This window comes from Pantherophis guttatus, chromosome 2 (genome assembly GCF_059756535.1).
Source record: "Pantherophis guttatus breed Tessera chromosome 2, ASM5975653v1, whole genome shotgun sequence".
NCBI lineage: Eukaryota > Metazoa > Chordata > Lepidosauria > Squamata > Colubridae > Pantherophis > Pantherophis guttatus.
In genome coordinates this window covers 216,180,272-216,197,206 of record NC_142064.1, presented here as the reverse complement: position 1 = coordinate 216,197,206, position 16,935 = coordinate 216,180,272, and the positions used below count along the sequence as shown (strand labels likewise).

The following is a 16,935-nucleotide window of genomic DNA, read 5'->3' as shown; positions in this document are numbered from 1 at the left end:
TTTTTTTGACATGAGTTGTTTAAGACCTTACTACATAAGGCAAAAGCCACTGCCAATATGGGGGCCACTTTGGCACACACGGCAGCCTCTTCTGATCCCACTTACTCCACCAGTCTTCTTTTTACAGAAGCTGTTATCGAACAAGAGGTCATACCATCACCTAAACTCTTCATTGACACTGTCCAGCGCCAATGGGCCCAACCTGGTTTGATTTCTAACCCCAGTGGGCTGGATAAGAAACTGTACACTGTGGAACAGGAGCTCGAGGACCACCTTAAGCTTCCCGCGGTGGACGTTCCCATGGCCAGCCTTACCTCTCCTAACATTCTACCATCTGATGCAACTGAGGTCTCCATTCAGAAGATAGACGGGCCGAAATTTCCACCCATAAGACCCACCAGGCCACTGCGTGGGCTATCAAATCTGCCACAGCTGCGTCCTTCTTTGCCAGGACGTCCCTTATTTGGCTGCGCCAGATGCAGGCTAGAGCGTCGCCTGAAGATGCTTGTTTGCATCAGGACATCAATAAGATAATCGCCGCTATGGAATATGCCGCTGATGTGACTCTTAACACAGCCAAATTTGCTTTGCATGCCCTGGCATCCAATGTCACGTCTCGCCGTCTTCTCTGGCTGCGCCATTGGCAAGTGGAATGAGAACCAAATGGCGCCTGACTGCAGCTCCCTTCAAGGGCAGTTCCCTCTTCGGTGAAGTCTTGGACCCTATCCTAATTTAAGATAGGGACAAGAGAAAGGTCCTCCCTTTTACTTTCAGACGCTCTGATAGACGGTCTGCCTTCCCTTATCGGAGGCAGTCCTTTTGATCTTCTGACCCAGGTTTACAAAACCTGGCTCCTCACCTACTGTTTCATCAGACATCCGACAGGTCCCAAGACAGACAGTCTTTCAGAGAACGCACTCATCAGCATCAAGCCAGGCGACCTTTTTGGGGCTCCAATATTTGTCCCTACCGTAGAAAATAGTGCCCCCTCCCTTCAGGGGCCCATTGGCGGTTGTCAAAAGTCGAAGGGACCAACGCTTTCTACTGCCAGTGGCCGCCAGGCCTTCTTTATGCCTTCCCCCCAATATCTCTGATACCGAGGGTCGTGCGGAAGATTTTGGAGGAGGGTCATCCTCGTTGCCCCATTTTTGCCTTGGTGGGCATGGTTTGTGGACCTCATGGGCCTATCTATCAGCCACCCATGGAGGATCCCTCCAGATCAGATCTCTCTTCGCCAGGGGGCTCTCCACCATCCAGAACCCCAATGGTTCCCGTTAGCTGCCTGGCACTTGAAAGAAGATCCTGAAGAGGGAGCAATTTTCTTCCGAAGTTATATCTACCCTCCTCGCTTCTCGCAGAGCGTCCACCACCCGTATTTACAACGCGACTTGGTCTTCGTTTCGTCGCTGGTGTACCTCTTCAGAGATTGAACCCATGGAAGCATCCATTCCACAGGTGTTGGGCTTCCTTCAAGAGGGACTGGATGCTGACCTAGCAGTCAACACCCTACGACGACAAGTTGCGGCATTGGCAACCGTTCTCTTCTGCAAAGATCACGGCATGCTATCCCAGAATCCACAAATTCATTGTTTCCTAAGGGGGGCTTCCAACCTTTGTCCCCCCCGCATCCACAGGTACCCTTCCTGGGATCTTTGTCTTGTTCTTCAGTCCTTAATGTCATCACCTTTTGAACTCCTGTCCTCCACCAGCCTCAAATTACTGACTTTTAAGGTCGCCTTCCTTGTTGCGGTCACATCCATCCGCATGTTTCCGAGCTTGCGGCCTTTTCTATACGCAAGGACTTATGCATATTTCATTCTGACCGGGTCATTTTGTGGATGGATCCCAGCTTCCTCCCGAAAGTCAACACCTGGTTTCACAGGGCCCAAGAGGTTGTGTTACCTGACTTCTGCCCCAGGCCTACTCATCCCACCGAATGCCTCTGGCACTCGTTAGATGTTCGTCGGGCCTTGAAAAGGTACATTGCCAGGACAGCTCCGTTCCATAAATCCGAATCATTATTCATTTCCAGCAACCGGGCTCCCGTGGTTCAAAGGTGTCTTCTTCCACCATCGCTCACTGGTTCAAAGCCTGCATTTCCATGGCCTACGATCGGAAGTACAAGCCTTTACCTGGGCGCATTACAGCGCACTCAACGCGTAGTATGGCCACCACTGCTGCTTGGGCCACCCAGGCTCCTCTTCTCGAGATCTGCAGAGCGGCTACTTGGGCTTCACCGATGCCCCTCATTCGCAATTATAAATTGGACAAGTTTGCATCAGCCAAAGCTGCCTTTGGTCGCGGAGTGCTCCAACAGGTTCTCCCTACGGAGGGTCTGCCTGACTCTCTTTCTTCCCCCCCCACAGAGATATTTAGCTTGGGTATATCCCATTCAATGGACTCTCTAAGCAGCGCAAGGGAGAAGGAACATTGGACTTACCTGAAGGTTCTTTCTCCTTGCGCTGCATGAGAGTCCATACCCTCCCTTTTTTGGTGGGTTCCGGACTTTTATTAACTCCCTTTCCGTTCAAGTTTCTGTTGCTTCAGATCCGGACTTCGTTTCAGAACTGGGGCTAGACAGGAAGAGGAGGTATATTTATGCAAATTCTTACTCAGTCTCTGGCCAGTCACATGAGGATTAACCCATTCAATGGACTCTCACGCAGCGCAAGGAGAAAGAACCTGCAGGTAAGTCCAATGTTCCTTCTACTTGATTTTGCACTATTGGGTTCTTTTCAGGTGTTTTTCTTATACGGTTAAGAATTCAACATACTTGAATTCTTTTTCATTGGTCCGTTCTGCACGCAAGTTTGGCTTATAGCGGAATCTTACTGCTCTCCAATTTTGGGGAGGGGGAAGAAGATAATTTTGAGAACTTCCTTTACAGGAACTTTCATGGTCTATGGAAGGTCTGCTTGGCTAACTTTGTGAGGCGATTGCATCAGTTTTAAAATTCTTGCAGTTCTTAGATAGTGTAACCTACACTTAGCTACTACATTAACTCCCTCCCCCCCAAGTCTGTTCTATATACTTCTTTCATCTTTAGCAGCTGGAATCTGTTTTTTTACTACTCCTTCTGTTCTTTTCTTATTTCTCATTGCTTTGAACTAGAATAACAGCCTGAATGCTTCTCCCAGGTCCTGGTGCAGACGATTCTGTTTAAGGGGAAGAGTAGGTATTATCTGGATGCCTTTGCTTGGTTCATTTAACAAAATTGCTAAAACAGCTGATCAGATTAGAGTGAATTAACTGAAACTTCATATTGAAGTACTGGTGTGGCATGTTTGCTTGACCCTAATACAAAAATCAGAGCTGTGTTTTATTTAGTAGAATTTCAGTTGCAGTATAGCACTGTAGAATAAGATCCCATAGCCACTTAGCCTGAACTTTTTCATTTCAATGTCATCCTCTTATATTTTCCAATTGCTGGTTAAATACATATACAAAAATAGGCAATAGCTATCTGTTTATTGAGGAATTAATATAGATTCTCACTAAGCAGTTGAATGGGAATCTGCATTCATAGTTCAGTTAATATAAAGTAAGATTTCAGCATACTTTTTTTCTCTTAAAAGAGAACATACAATACATAACTGAAGTGAAAGTAAGTGATTCTCAAATTAGTATGACTTGGTAAAACTTGAAATTGGTATAACTTCAAAATGGCTGAAATACAGCCATTTATTTTTAGCATTAGCAATTTGTGTCCTTGGTTCTATGTCTTTCTGAAAATAGAATGGATTTTTAAAAAAACATTGGAAAACAACCGGTGTTCTACATAAATCTACAAGAACATGCAATAGTTGCTTTCAGTCTAAACTGCTCTTTTCCCTTTGCACACGTGCAAGAACTGTTTCAGAAGCTCTGCTGATTTTCTGGAACACGGTTTTATGCCTTGTATAATAAAAAGTAGAACCAAAACAATAAATATGATGGTTTTACACATAATTCTTAGGCCCTGAAGTTGTTCCCAGTTGCTTTTTTTATAACTGAACCTATTTTGTCTGAATTTATAACTGAATATATGATGTAATTCTCACACAGGATTCCATTCAACTTTTTCATAGCTTTATTGGAAAATTATTTGAACCTTCACTATTTCTCAAACCCACTTATATTTCAAAAAAAATTCTGAGTGGTTTGTAGCCAATTTACTGAGACAAACATATTCATCATCTTCAAGCCATTCAAGCCTTTAAGCCATTTTTTTGCCCACATTTTGACCTTGGGTATTGTTTTCTGGAGTATTTGGGCATGTACGTCTTTCTGTCAATTATCCAGATATTGATTTGGACAGTATTGGACAGATGAGGAACAGTACAAATGTGTGTTTGATCACAGCTGTGCATGTTTACATAGACTAGCATGTGTAACATTAAGGAAGAGAAAGAGAAACCAGGTCAGCTGCAGCAGTGCTATGCTGGAGGGCATCTGATTATTATTATTCTTTATTTTTTACAGATCCAGTTTGTTGTTATATTTTCAGCAAAGTATCTGCTTTAGACACTAGGATAAAAAACATTTTATGCGAAAATGAATTTGAAATATTAAACCGTCCTATGCATTTGTTCTTCTTTTCTCGGTTTATTTATTTTTGGATTGCCTGTAAACAACTTATTAAAATAATCTCTAAGCAGAGCACAAAAATGGGGACAACAATTTTGACATTCCTGTACAAACTGCAAATAAATCACTTGGGCCTCATTTTGAATGCTAAGCATGTTATAATTGCTGAAAGTGCAGTTAGGGTTCCTTGTGCTTTGAATTGCCAATATCCCTTCTCACCATATGTCTTGGCTGATGTTTTGAAGTCTAAAATCAAAGCTGCTGAGTCAGGTTCTCTTACAGAGACATTGGCTACTCTTCTGTTTCTCACAGAAGTTATATTGAAAGAGTGACAATATTTTTTTTCCTTTTGTTTCAGGATGCTATACGTAGTCACAGTGAATCTGGTGAGTGCATTCACTAAAATATGGTAATTAGATGCTCCTTAAAAGTGTGAAATGAAGCAATCCACAACTTTTTAATTTTCCTGCCAGAATTTAGTCCTCTCCAAATGTATATCCTGGGAAACAGGAAATGTTTCAAAGTGTTCCTGAAATAGGCACTTTTGGAAATGCTCAAACTATCTAGAATACTCAGGTCAGACAGAATGTTCTGAAGAAAAACTGCTGTATTTTGCATTATAGCGAGTAGTGTATACAGATAGTCCTTGCTTAACGATCCCAGTTGGAACTGGCATCTCCGTCACTAAGTGACACAGTAGTTAAGTGAGACATCATGTGACTGTGGCTGACTAACATCACTTTTCCCTGCAGTCATTAAGTGCCGGCTTCTCCATTAAGTCTGCTTGTTAGAAGCTGGCAGTGAAATGTACAAATGATGGTCAGATGATTGTGGGACGCTGCAGTGATCATAAGTACGAGGATTGGTAGTAATTTTGAGCACCGTCACAACTTTGAATGGTTGCTAAAGAGGCCAGTCGTTAAATGAGGATTACCTGTATAAATGGGAAGGGCTAAAATATGCTACCATGTTTCTCCAAAAAGACGACCCACCTTGAAAAGAAGCCCTATCACTTTTTTGAGCGCATGCGATCAAATTAAGCCCCGCCTACAAAATTAGGCCTAATTAAGGCCCCTGCACTCTGGGGTGCAGGGGGCAGGACGAGGCATACAGGTAATAAATAAGCTAGGGTGGGGATGGGGGGTGGGTGGAGCTACCTTATTTACCAGGCCTCACACACCCAGACACCTGTCTCACCTTCTTCTGTGGCTGTTTGCCCTGGCCTCCGTTTCGCCCTGGCCTCCGTTTCGCCTTCAGATGCCTGCCGGCATCTGTTATCTGCTGCCAATAACAGAGCTCTGGATTGGTCCAGAGCTCTATTATTAGCTGCAGAGGGCTTTCCGGAAGGCATCTGCAGCTGATAACAGAGCTCCGGATCGATCTGGAGCTCTGTTATCAGTTGCCAGATGCGTTCCGGCAGGCATCTGAAGGCAAAACGGAGGCTGGGGCGATGCATGTGAGTGGCGGCAAGCGGCTGCAGAGGAAGTGGGCCAGCAGCGGGCTCCTGCTCGGCGGGGCTGTCAGTGCCACCGCCACAAGGTGAGTCAATAATTAGAACCCTCCAAAAAGAAGGCCTAGCCGTTTTTTCGGGGGTCAAAAGAAAATAAGACCCGGCCTTCTTTTTGGAGAAACACGGTAGCATTAATATTGTCATGTGCTATTTAGTCTTTATACAATGTGGCATATATGCTGGTTTCATGCCAGTTCTTGTCTACAATCTTTGCTTGTGAAGGAATACTGTATTATTAAAATCTATTACTTTTTTCTTTAAATATTTGAAGCATCACCACCAGCGATATCGGGAAGCCCCAACAATACAAGTCCAACAGGGTGGTCACAACCTAAAACACCAGTCCCGGCTCAAAGAGAGCGAGCTGCAGGAGCTAATCCGCAAGAAAAAAAAATAGTAAGTATCAAAATACAGTTGTATAAAATGAATATAATACAGACATCAAATATCTGCACATTCAGGTCTGATTTGTACATAGGTGTAGCTAAATGTTTCTGACCTAACCTGAATATTATGTGAGTTTCTAAAAAAAGGAATTAACTTGTCAAAATTGGTGTTCTCTCTCTACCATATCTGATTGGAACTCTGCTTGCAAGTTTGCAGTTGAAGTCTCAAAGCTTTCAATACAGCTTCCCTCCGCATAATTGTTCAAAGAAAGAAGAGGTTGGGAAGAGGATATACACTAGCATCCTTTAATCAAATTAAACAAAAACAATGCAGGGCTTTTATAAAATAGAATGTTTTCTTATTTGTATTTGAGGTATTCTCCCATACCTTCTATGTTAGAATTGTAATGGTACCGTAGTATATGCTCCAGCCTCTTGGGCTAGTAGGGGAACTCATGCTAATTAACAACAATGCAGTGAGTATTAGAAAAGAAGCAGAGGAACAGAAATGAAATTGCATTTATTTTTAGAAGAATGCAAGATGAGTTCTGTAACTTGAAACATTTTATTGGGAACAAAATTATCAGATGATCCCTATATTTCTGAGCAGAAAGCTAATGATTTAATCCTAATTTTTTTTACACTATTTTCTGTTCAGAATTTAAATGCACAATTCAACTTCACACGTCCGGCCAATGCAGGTTGTGTATTCAAATATCATGAAACATTTCATATATACTTTTAATAAAACCTTAAAACATGGATTCCATGTCGTGCTGTCTGTACTAGAAATACTTGCTTGTTTTGCAGAGACAACGTGGACAGCGGGATTCAAGCTATTATTGGGAAATAGAAGCAAGTGAAGTTATGCTCTCAACCAGAGTTGGATCAGGCTCATTTGGAACAGTTTATAAAGGAAAATGGCATGGTAGCTATTCAGTATTTTTTCATTAACTTTTGAACTATTATTAATATATATAAAATAGTATAAAAATACACTTTTGGCTCGCTATACCTTTGATATATTTTTGATTCACAAGTAAGTACTAAGGATTGTAATAATATTTTTGATGAGTGGACTGTATACCAAATAACAGATTAGTTATTGCTTCCAAAAGTATATAATAGGAATAACAGTACCATCTTTTTAAAATTGAGGTAGTTTTAAGATGCAATAATATATCCAACTTCCTATATCTTTCAACTGTGTTGAAAGATACAGAATATGAAAGACCGGAAAAAATGACTGGATACAGGCATCTTCATAGGGTATACATTTGACTCTGCTGATGCTCTGAAAAGGAATGATGGTAAATAAATAAATGTACATTATATTTCCTGTTTTGGTGCCCATAGGACAGAGTGATTATGTATAAAGGTACTTACTGAGGAGAAGGCCAGTTTGCTACAGGAAAAGCTGGCTTGACAAAGATCAAATATTTATATAGGATGCAAATAGTTCAGGTTTTCATTGCCTCAATTTGATTTAATGTGTCCATATCTAATAATCTCAGTGATGCTTTTATCTTCTAATCAGAAATTTATACTGATTGGGGGAAAACCCAACATTGCATAACTGGAAAAATTCTACTTAAATAATTCATCTAGGGTGCAGCACATAACCAGGGCAGCATCAGATGTATACTGCAGACTAAATTGAATTGAATACGACAGACTAAATAGCCTAAAGGGAGTTCACAATTCATGAGGCTTTCAGAAGATAAGACAAAGTCTAAATTGGTTTCTCAAGCACTTAACTAAGGTTAAAAACAAAGCTAACCTGATAGGGTTTTACATTTGTTTCTTTTTGCTTAAAAAATTATGGATAGAAAAACAAGGAAAGCTGGTTAGTTGTTTTTCCTAGGATCAAATTTTAATTAGTTTTAGGTAAGTAGTGCAGAATATCTAGATCAATTACATAATTTTCTGTTATCTCAACTTTCTTTTCCAAACCCAAACCATTGTAAATATATTATTCTAAGGGCAACAAGACCCAAATCCTTCCCAAAAGGAAAGATTATTTCTTATTTGGCCAAAATAAAAATAGGCTAGATTTGATGATTAAGAACTACTTTGCTAACTTAAAAGTGTAGCAAAATGCTCTCCAAGCATTTAACTTTATCAGACATATAGCCTTTTCAAATATAGATGATTTTTAATGTTATGCAGAGATTTAAGTTGTTTTCTCACTGTTTTTTTATTTTTTATTTTTATATTTTAAAAAAGTTAAGTAAAAACAATAGGAAAAATAAAAGAAAAAAGGGAGAAAGGAATAGAATAGAATAGATACATCTAAGTACATCTAGCACTATAATCGCTTTCATCCGTGCTGTTGTTGGACTTTATGTAAATTAATATTACTGCTGCTCTTGCATAAACTTTATACTGAGATGAGAGTTGAAGTGAGAATTCAAAAGATGAGATTTAATATAAAAATTAAGATGAAGACTATGAAAAAAACAAGAAAAAGTGATTTTTAGAAGCATTTAAGCCACTCCGTTCTTTTGTTCTCTCACCCCGACTGACTTCTACTTAAGTATTTTTATAATGTGCTTTAAACCAGGGTGGATTTGATTTAAATCGAGTTGATTTAAATCACAATTTAAATCATGATTTAAATCACTAGTAAAAAGGCTTGATTTAAATCATAATTTTTAAAGAGCAACTGTCATCTCTGCTACTCCTTTGACCCACTGTTGACTCACCGATAGTCCCAGTGTTGCAGAATATACAGCCTCATGCTACATAACTAAGCTCCATTTCATGCTGAATAAACTAAATTATTTATGTATCTTAAATAGAAAACTATCTTACGATAGATTTTTACCCCAAAAGTTTTTTATTAAAATAAATTTGATAAAAATAAAAAAAAATCCGATTTAAATAAAAAAAATCATTGATTTTTATCCACCCTGCTTTAAACTACTATGATTATTGATCATTTCTGTTTGATTCATTTTAATTATTTAAGGCAATTTCTCTTTTCCTTCCGAAACCATATTTTAAGTGACTAAATTCGAGTTTCTATGTGATATGATGCATGTAAGGGAGACAGTTCTTCTTGAATTCAGTTATCTCCTGCTCCAAATATGCAGTCAGCTTTTCCATTCCTGCACATTCTCCAATTTTGACTTTCCAATATACAGTAGTTTTTCTGAATTTGTAGTTTGACTATTTAGTACTGATTTGTTTTATGGGAATTAGAATTTTGGCCTGACTAAAGACGGTAAGTGAGACTCTTCTTTGGGCAGACTTTCAAAAAGAGCTGTTAGATGCATGCTGCCAGGTTTGATGTTTGCCGTCTTTAAATAAGAGCATCTAATTTTTGTCGAAACCAGAGCAAAAAAGACTAGGAGAAAATGGAATTACTGGTTTGTCTCAGCTTCATATTGAGAGGAAGTCTTAGCTATGCATTATACTTGCTAGAGGAGGCTTCCCTGCTCAAAGTGGCAAAGTCGATTATTGACATTTTCCTTCTTAAAAATTGTGCTTCGACACATCCTTTCCATTACTGTGATGAGGGGAAAGTATATACGCTATTGGTTGAACCTTTTAAGACTGGGACAGTTTCCAGGAATACAGCGTTTGAAACAGTGGCTAGGATCCAAAGAGCTACTTAACAGCGCCCATGTGCTTGGGTATTTTGTGCGAGACCTCCTCCTGCTTCTTTTTAATTGAATAGACCCCTGGGCCATTATGTAACTTGTTCTGAGAATTTTCTATATTTTAACAGTGTTGGCTGGCAGCATTCAGGGTGAGGGAGGGAAGGGTAGAAGGTTGCTGCTTCACAAACTGAAAGAACCTTTCGGTTATGTAACCAATGGAGATCTTTGCATTCTGATCTGTATATTATTTTAAGCACAACTGACGTTTGTCTCTGTTCAGATTCTTAAGAATAGTAAGCATACCTTCTGCAGAGATGTACAGGATTTGTGCTTTTTATGTAGTCATTTACTATATATAGCTTCGTTCTTTAACTTTTGATTGACTAAGTGCCATCAAGTTGGTGTCGACTCTTAGTAGCCACATAGGTGGATTTTGGAGCCACATATTTTTTCCATGATGACCACCGTATTCTCGGAAGTCTTCAGAAGATGCCAAAGTTCAAAAGTGTCAATATTCTTACCAGCTTGCTTCTTCAAAGTTCAATTTTTACTTCCATTGAACAGGGAATGTTCTATGTCAGTGGTGTCCAACCTTTGCAGCTTGGTGGCCCAGCTGGGTGGGGCAGGAGAGGGGAACTGGGCCACGTGAGTGGCAGGCTGTCATGCATGTTTGCGCAGCTCAACTCACCTGGGTGGTGGGCCAGAGTGCACGCACATGCACACGCAGCTCAACTGCCCACCGCTTGTGTGACTTGAGCTGCAGGTGCTGCAAATCAGCCCGCCTCTCCTGCGACCTGGTTCCGAATAGGCCATGGCCTGCAACCTGGAGGGTTGGGGACCCCTGTTCTATCACAGGGTATATCGTTGCTTGCCCTGTTTTAATTTTTGTAGGTATAGACACATCAGAGCATCTAAATATCTTTTCCCAGGGCCTTCATTCCTACTCTACAAGTGCTAGTCTCTGAATTTTTTTTTATTGTTTGTTTCTTTATTGTTGATAGCCTCTGTCTTTTAGGATCAATTAACTACAACTTCAGTATTTTCATTCTCAATTCTAAGACTGGTTATTGTGCTTATTATCATTAGTCTATTCTTTTTATATTAATTTTAGTCCTGGGTTTTCGCTCCTTGACTTTAGAGCTTGCAGATTCTTTGTGGTTTTGGTTATCAGAGTAATGTCATCGGCATAGTGCAGGCTTATTGATGTTTTTTTTTCCCTCCAATTTTGAATGATCAGCTTCCAATCTAGCTGTCCTTAATATGTATTTGGCATATAGGTTAAATAAATAAGGACAGAGTATACTTGGGTCTCACTCCTATGCCAACCTGGAAGCAGTCTGTCTCACCGTAGTCTGTCTGTACTGTGGCTTCCTGACCTGTATATATGATTCTCATGTGGACTGTGAGATGTTCTGGAATTCCTGTTTTTCTAAGCACATAGCTTGATGTGATCAGTACAAATGCCTTTCTATAATCAATTAGTTTTTTGTTTTAGAACTTAACAGTTTTTAAAATATTAGTTAACAGAATAATATGTTTAATAATTTGCAAATATTTTATATATGAACTGTTTAGAATTTGAAGTGATCTGTTTTGAGGGCAAAATATCTGTTTATTATATGAAATGCACATCTTCGTCATTTGGGATATTTAGAGTTCAACACTATGTCTTGGAATCAAAACGGGGACAATTCGGAGAACTTGAATACATTTTAAGAAACAGTCAAAACAGCTTATTCCATACAAGAATTGAGTTGTTTCAAAATAAAAATGGAGCATTTTTCATTCAAAGCACTTTGCTTTTAGCCAAACTGGTACTGCCTCTGAGGAGGAAAAAGAATGCTTTCGTGCTTTTCAATCTGAAAAGTTCATTTTATAAATCTCTGTCAAGAAGTATACATTTTTATGAAACAGTCTGATGCAGAGAAATTAAATTTCTGGCTTTGTATTTTCCATTGTAACTGGCATATTGTTTTCAAGTTCTCCCTTGCTATAACAGCTGTTGTGTATATGCATAAAAATTCTGCACTTGAGACTTTTCCATTATTGATTTTGGTGTTTACTGATTATTTTTGCAGGTGATGTAGCAGTAAAGATCCTAAAGGTTGTAGATCCAACCCCAGAACAATTTCAAGCCTTTAGAAATGAAGTAGCTGTATTAAGGTAAAATATTACTGGGATTTCAATACAGTGAAACGTGCTGGTGGGGCGAATAAAAAAAGAAAGTTGATTGATTGATTGATTATGTTCTATCAAATCAATGTTGATTCTTCATGACCACATAGATAGATCTCCAGGGTGAAAAAAAAAGAAAATTGTTAATGTAATAATTTCAACAAATATTTTAAGGGAAGCTAGCAGGTAGTTATTTTTCATTTTAAGGACAAAAAAATCAGCATGGCTTTCTTTAAATATCTGCAATGTGCTCTGTATATACAAGTGCAGTGACAACTTTGAGTTTAGATATAATATCGCATTTATTCCAGATTCCTGGAATTTTATGCTGAAAAATAAAATGGAGAAAATTCCAGAATTTCATTGTTAGAAAACATTGTTTCTTAAAATTATCCTGTCGGTATTGTTGCTTAGATTGTAGTGAAGTTTAAAATGCATTGCACTTACAGATCTAAGCAACTATCAGTAATAAAATAAATACATCAAAATGTGTGTGTATGTATGTATGTGTGTGTGTAGTTAGATAGATAGATGATAGGTAAATGATAGATAGATAGATAGATAGATAGATAGATAGATAGATAGATAGATAGAAAACCTAAGGCAATATATAAAAACATATAAAATGTATTAACATAAAGCAACGCTTGGACTTTTCAAACTCTAAGCAATATTTACATTCCATCATAGCTAATATATAGATTCTAACTACCAAAAATCTCCTCTTCATCAATTAATGTAAATTGTCATCCTTAGTTATCCTGCCCTAATTTGTGCTGTGATTGGAGAAATATATATGTTTTGAATATTTCTACAAATGTAATCCAGTGGTAATGTTTTCTATCTGAACTCAAATTTTAATTGATACCATTCCGAAGTCAAGGGACTGAGTTTGGGGCCCATTATCGGACCAGAAATATATGTCTTAAAATATACAAAAATTAGATAGCCAAGCCTCAAATGTTTTTAATCCACACAGTATATAATTACCTTCCTTCATACAGGAAAACTAAAGATGGCAGCTAAACTTCTTTCGCCTTGTCTTTCAAATACTGAACTCTCCAGCATGGAAAATAGTTCTTTCAAATACTGAACTCTACTCAGCAGGGAGAACAGTTCTGAGATATTTTAGTTTCTTAAAATGTTTCATAAGTTTCCTGTTAATTTACCATATTGAGAGGGAATCTCTTTGAAAGACCATTTTTAAAATTTATTGATTGATGGTTAATAACCAGGCAGTTAATTTTAATGCTCTCCTCAGTTGAGATACTGCAATGGCTATATTATCTCTAGGCAACAGACCCGCATTAAAGCCTGATCCCAAAGCTGTATTTGTCCCGAGTGCTTATGAAGTGACAGATAATGGGCTTTGTGCCCAAAACACTGCTTTTCAAATGATCTGAATTTTGGTATGTCAGGCATGAAAGATCAAGACCACACATGTAGTTCCAATTAAAATCATGCCGGTATACAGGAATCTATTCAACGATCTGGCCCGCGGGGTGCTTAGATGTGGCCCGTGAAGCCACCCCTGGGGCCAGCAAAGGACGACCCAGGGGCCTCTGGCAATGAAAATGGGGCACGGGGTCCCCCCCAAGCTCTGTTTTCACTGGCAGAGGACTGCAGGAGGCTGTCACAGCTGAAAACGGAGCTCTGTTTTTGCTGGCAGAGAGCTAGCAAAACTAACTAAAAACAAAACAAAAGGAGAAATCTTTCCCCCTTTGCATTTGAGCATTCAAGAAGAGACAGGAAAGGAGAAAGGGAAAGAAGAAAAACAAAGAAAAAGAAGGAAAGATGGGAATAGAGCAAGGAAGAAAAAATAAGGAAAGAGGAAAAGGAAGAAGAAAGAATGAAGAGGGAAGGAAAAAGAAGAGAGAGAAGGAAGGAAGGAAGATTATAATGAGAGTGAGGGAGAGTCTGAGGGAAGTTCTGCCATAGCACTTGGGCACCATAGGTGCCCCTGACATGAGTAATGTCGAGTTGGCCATGCCCACTCCGACCCCCGAGGTCAAACAACTCTAATGCGGCCCTCAATGAAATCAAGTTTGACACCCCTGCTCTAGGCTAATGCCTCTTTTGACTCTGCATGCAGGTTCTGCCACTCCTTCTCCTACAGGTGCAGGAGTATTAATATTGTTAGTATAAACATTTTTGTGTTCTTAATCTGTGATTTTATGAAGATATTAAGTAGATGGAAACAATGTGAAATTTTGTGTGATATAAATGAAAAGCAATGAAATAAACAGTTACTTACCCCTATACAAATTAAGGGACCCTGGTGGGGGAACCGTATGGTTCTACCATATACTTAGCCATACAGCCCAAGTAACTTAAAAGAATATTGTTTTGGAATTATAGCAAAATTAAGACTAAATGTCAACACTGAAGAGTTAGTTTAGAAATTCATCTATCTCACACATTCATTTTACATTATATTGTATAGCCCATGTGAAGCTGGACTTTTGGCATTTTTTATTGATGTTAAGGTTTTTAAAATGTCAGCTGAATATGCTTTCTTATTTGTTTCTGGTAGGAAAACTCGACATGTTAATATTCTATTATTTATGGGCTACATGACTAAAGATAATCTGGCCATTGTCACACAGTGGTGTGAAGGAAGTAGCCTATATAACCACCTACATGTTCAGGAGACCAAGTTTCCAATGTTACAGCGTATTGATATTGCAAGACAGACAGCACAAGGAATGGAGTAAGTAGGCTTAATGATAACAAATCTTGTTGCATTAAGAGATTGTTGAAGTGCGGTTGACTGCTCAGGAGAGCAAAAATGATTCTAGAGGAAATGTTATCTTAAATTTTTGGCAAAGCCTTTTGTGATGACACGGGACTGCATCGCTTAGAGATAGCAATATAAAAAAGGAGATTATTTGTAGCTCAGGGTTGAAATGAGAAGTCCTTGGTACTCTCTGAGCTTGGTTGTTTTCTTGCAAAAAATTCATTACCTAAACTAGGTAACATCATCAGTGCTAGTAATGATATTACCTAGCTTGGGTAATGAGACATCTGCAAGAAAACAACAAAGCTCAGAAAGTACCAAGTACCTCTCAGATAGCAATCTGTCAGGACCGTCTCCGTTCAAAACCCAAGAAAGAAAATCCCCAACTCCATTGAAGTAGAGAAGAGGTACTTTTACTGACTTTGAAATGATAGCGGCAAAAGCAAAGCAAGATCTGATTCAAAAGGTGTGAAAGATACAGGATGAAAGTTTCCCCAAATCCCTCCCTCCAGGTCCCAGGCTGAATGTCCAATCCATGTCCCGCATAATGTCATGTGAAGCTCTTCTTCAGGTATTTTCGCCCACCTGGAGTTCTAGGATGTTTGGCCTTAACTGGGTGTAAACAACTCCACTCAGCAGCACAATAATTCTTGAGAGCAAACCTCCCTTTTAGTTCACATGGATCTTCACCCACCAGCTCACTTCCCAAACCCAAATACACCCCTCCCCCGTTACTATGTCAGCCGATAGCAAGCATGCGTCAAAGGAAAAACCCATGCTGGAGATCCGGCTGACAACAATCTCTGGTTGCCATTATCCAAGGATTTGCTTGCAACTTTCTGCCAGCTTCCAACAAGAAAAGGAAGCCAGCAGGAAATCACAAATCTAGGTAGCTCACAAGTGGCTGCTGTGGTGCAAGTGCAGTCGAGTGGGGGGTGGGTTCTGCCAGGGTGGGAGAACACACAAGTGGCTACTGGAGCGCCACACCAGTGAGATGGGTGGATGTTACGAGTAAGAGATCTCCAGGATCTTCGTGTAACTGAGCTCTGGAGGAGAAAAAAGCATTTGGAATAGGATTGACTTACAAACAGTTCCTGAATGAGTGATCATTAACTGAGGGCTACCTATATTTCTCTTTGTAGAGAAAGAAAATGATTCTGCATGGATAGAATTGTTTGTCTAAAACAGTTGGGGAAGTTAATTCAATTGCTTATTGCTGTTCTCAAATTTATCTAATTCTATTTATAGCTACTTGCATGCAAAGAATATAATACACAGAGACATGAAATCAAATAGTATCCTTTCTATTTGTGAGATTTCTAGTAGTCAGTTGATTAAGACAATAAAGAAGCTTAGTACTACTAATTAAGGATAGTGATTTGGTGAGATCAAGATGACTGCTGTTGACAAAACAAACGAATCCTTCGGAATTCATTCAGTATTTTGATACTAATTAGAGCTGAAAATTAATATAAAAAGTCTCATAGAATGCATGTAGTCCCTAATAGAAAAGTGCTTGTATCTTATTGTTAGATTTGTCCTGCTTGTGGACAAGTTCTTATGCAGTAATTTTTTTTAAATACGGTGCCCTTAATACATTTCTGCAAAAATAGATAATTTAACTACTTTAGAAGTTAAAATAATAAAAATATTCATAAATACATATAATATAAATAATAATAAGAGGAAAAGTGGCCTATTTGTAAATCTTGAGTTTTGTAGGTGGGAAGAGTGGCAAATGATCTTTTTATTTAGCAAAACACAAACATAAATAGTAGTTATCTGTTTGAAAGGCTGATAATGAAGTATAGAAAGTATACATAAGTGGCTCCTCCAATTAATAATATATATTTTATAAATACATTAATTGCTATAAATATTACACTTAACAGTATGAACAGCCTAAACACTTGGCTGAACCTACTTGCAAGTGGGACAGTGCTTGGTAATTCAAAT

At 38.9% G+C, this 16,935-nt stretch overlaps 1 protein-coding gene across 19 annotated transcripts in view; it reads left to right on the top strand.

The window, feature by feature from the left end:
- RAF1 (Raf-1 proto-oncogene, serine/threonine kinase) overlaps positions 1–16,935 on the top strand; it is a 107,348-nt gene that overhangs the window by 85,663 nt on the left and 4,750 nt on the right. For 10 of the 19 annotated variants that reach the window (XM_087887796.1, XM_087887791.1, XM_087887793.1 and 7 more), the window contains 6 exons: positions 4,925–4,952; positions 6,348–6,472; positions 7,273–7,390; positions 12,146–12,230; positions 14,776–14,952; positions 16,228–16,274. In XM_087887796.1, the coding sequence (XP_087743922.1) occupies positions 4,925–4,952; positions 6,348–6,472; positions 7,273–7,390; positions 12,146–12,230; positions 14,776–14,952; positions 16,228–16,274 (580 nt within the window). Of the gene's footprint in view, positions 1–3,111; positions 3,172–4,924; positions 4,953–6,347; positions 6,473–7,272; positions 7,391–12,145; positions 12,231–14,775; positions 14,953–16,227; positions 16,275–16,935 lie in introns of all 19 variants that reach the window. The other 9 variants (XM_034438081.3, XM_034438055.3, XM_087887792.1 and 6 more) reach the window with 1 other exon arrangement.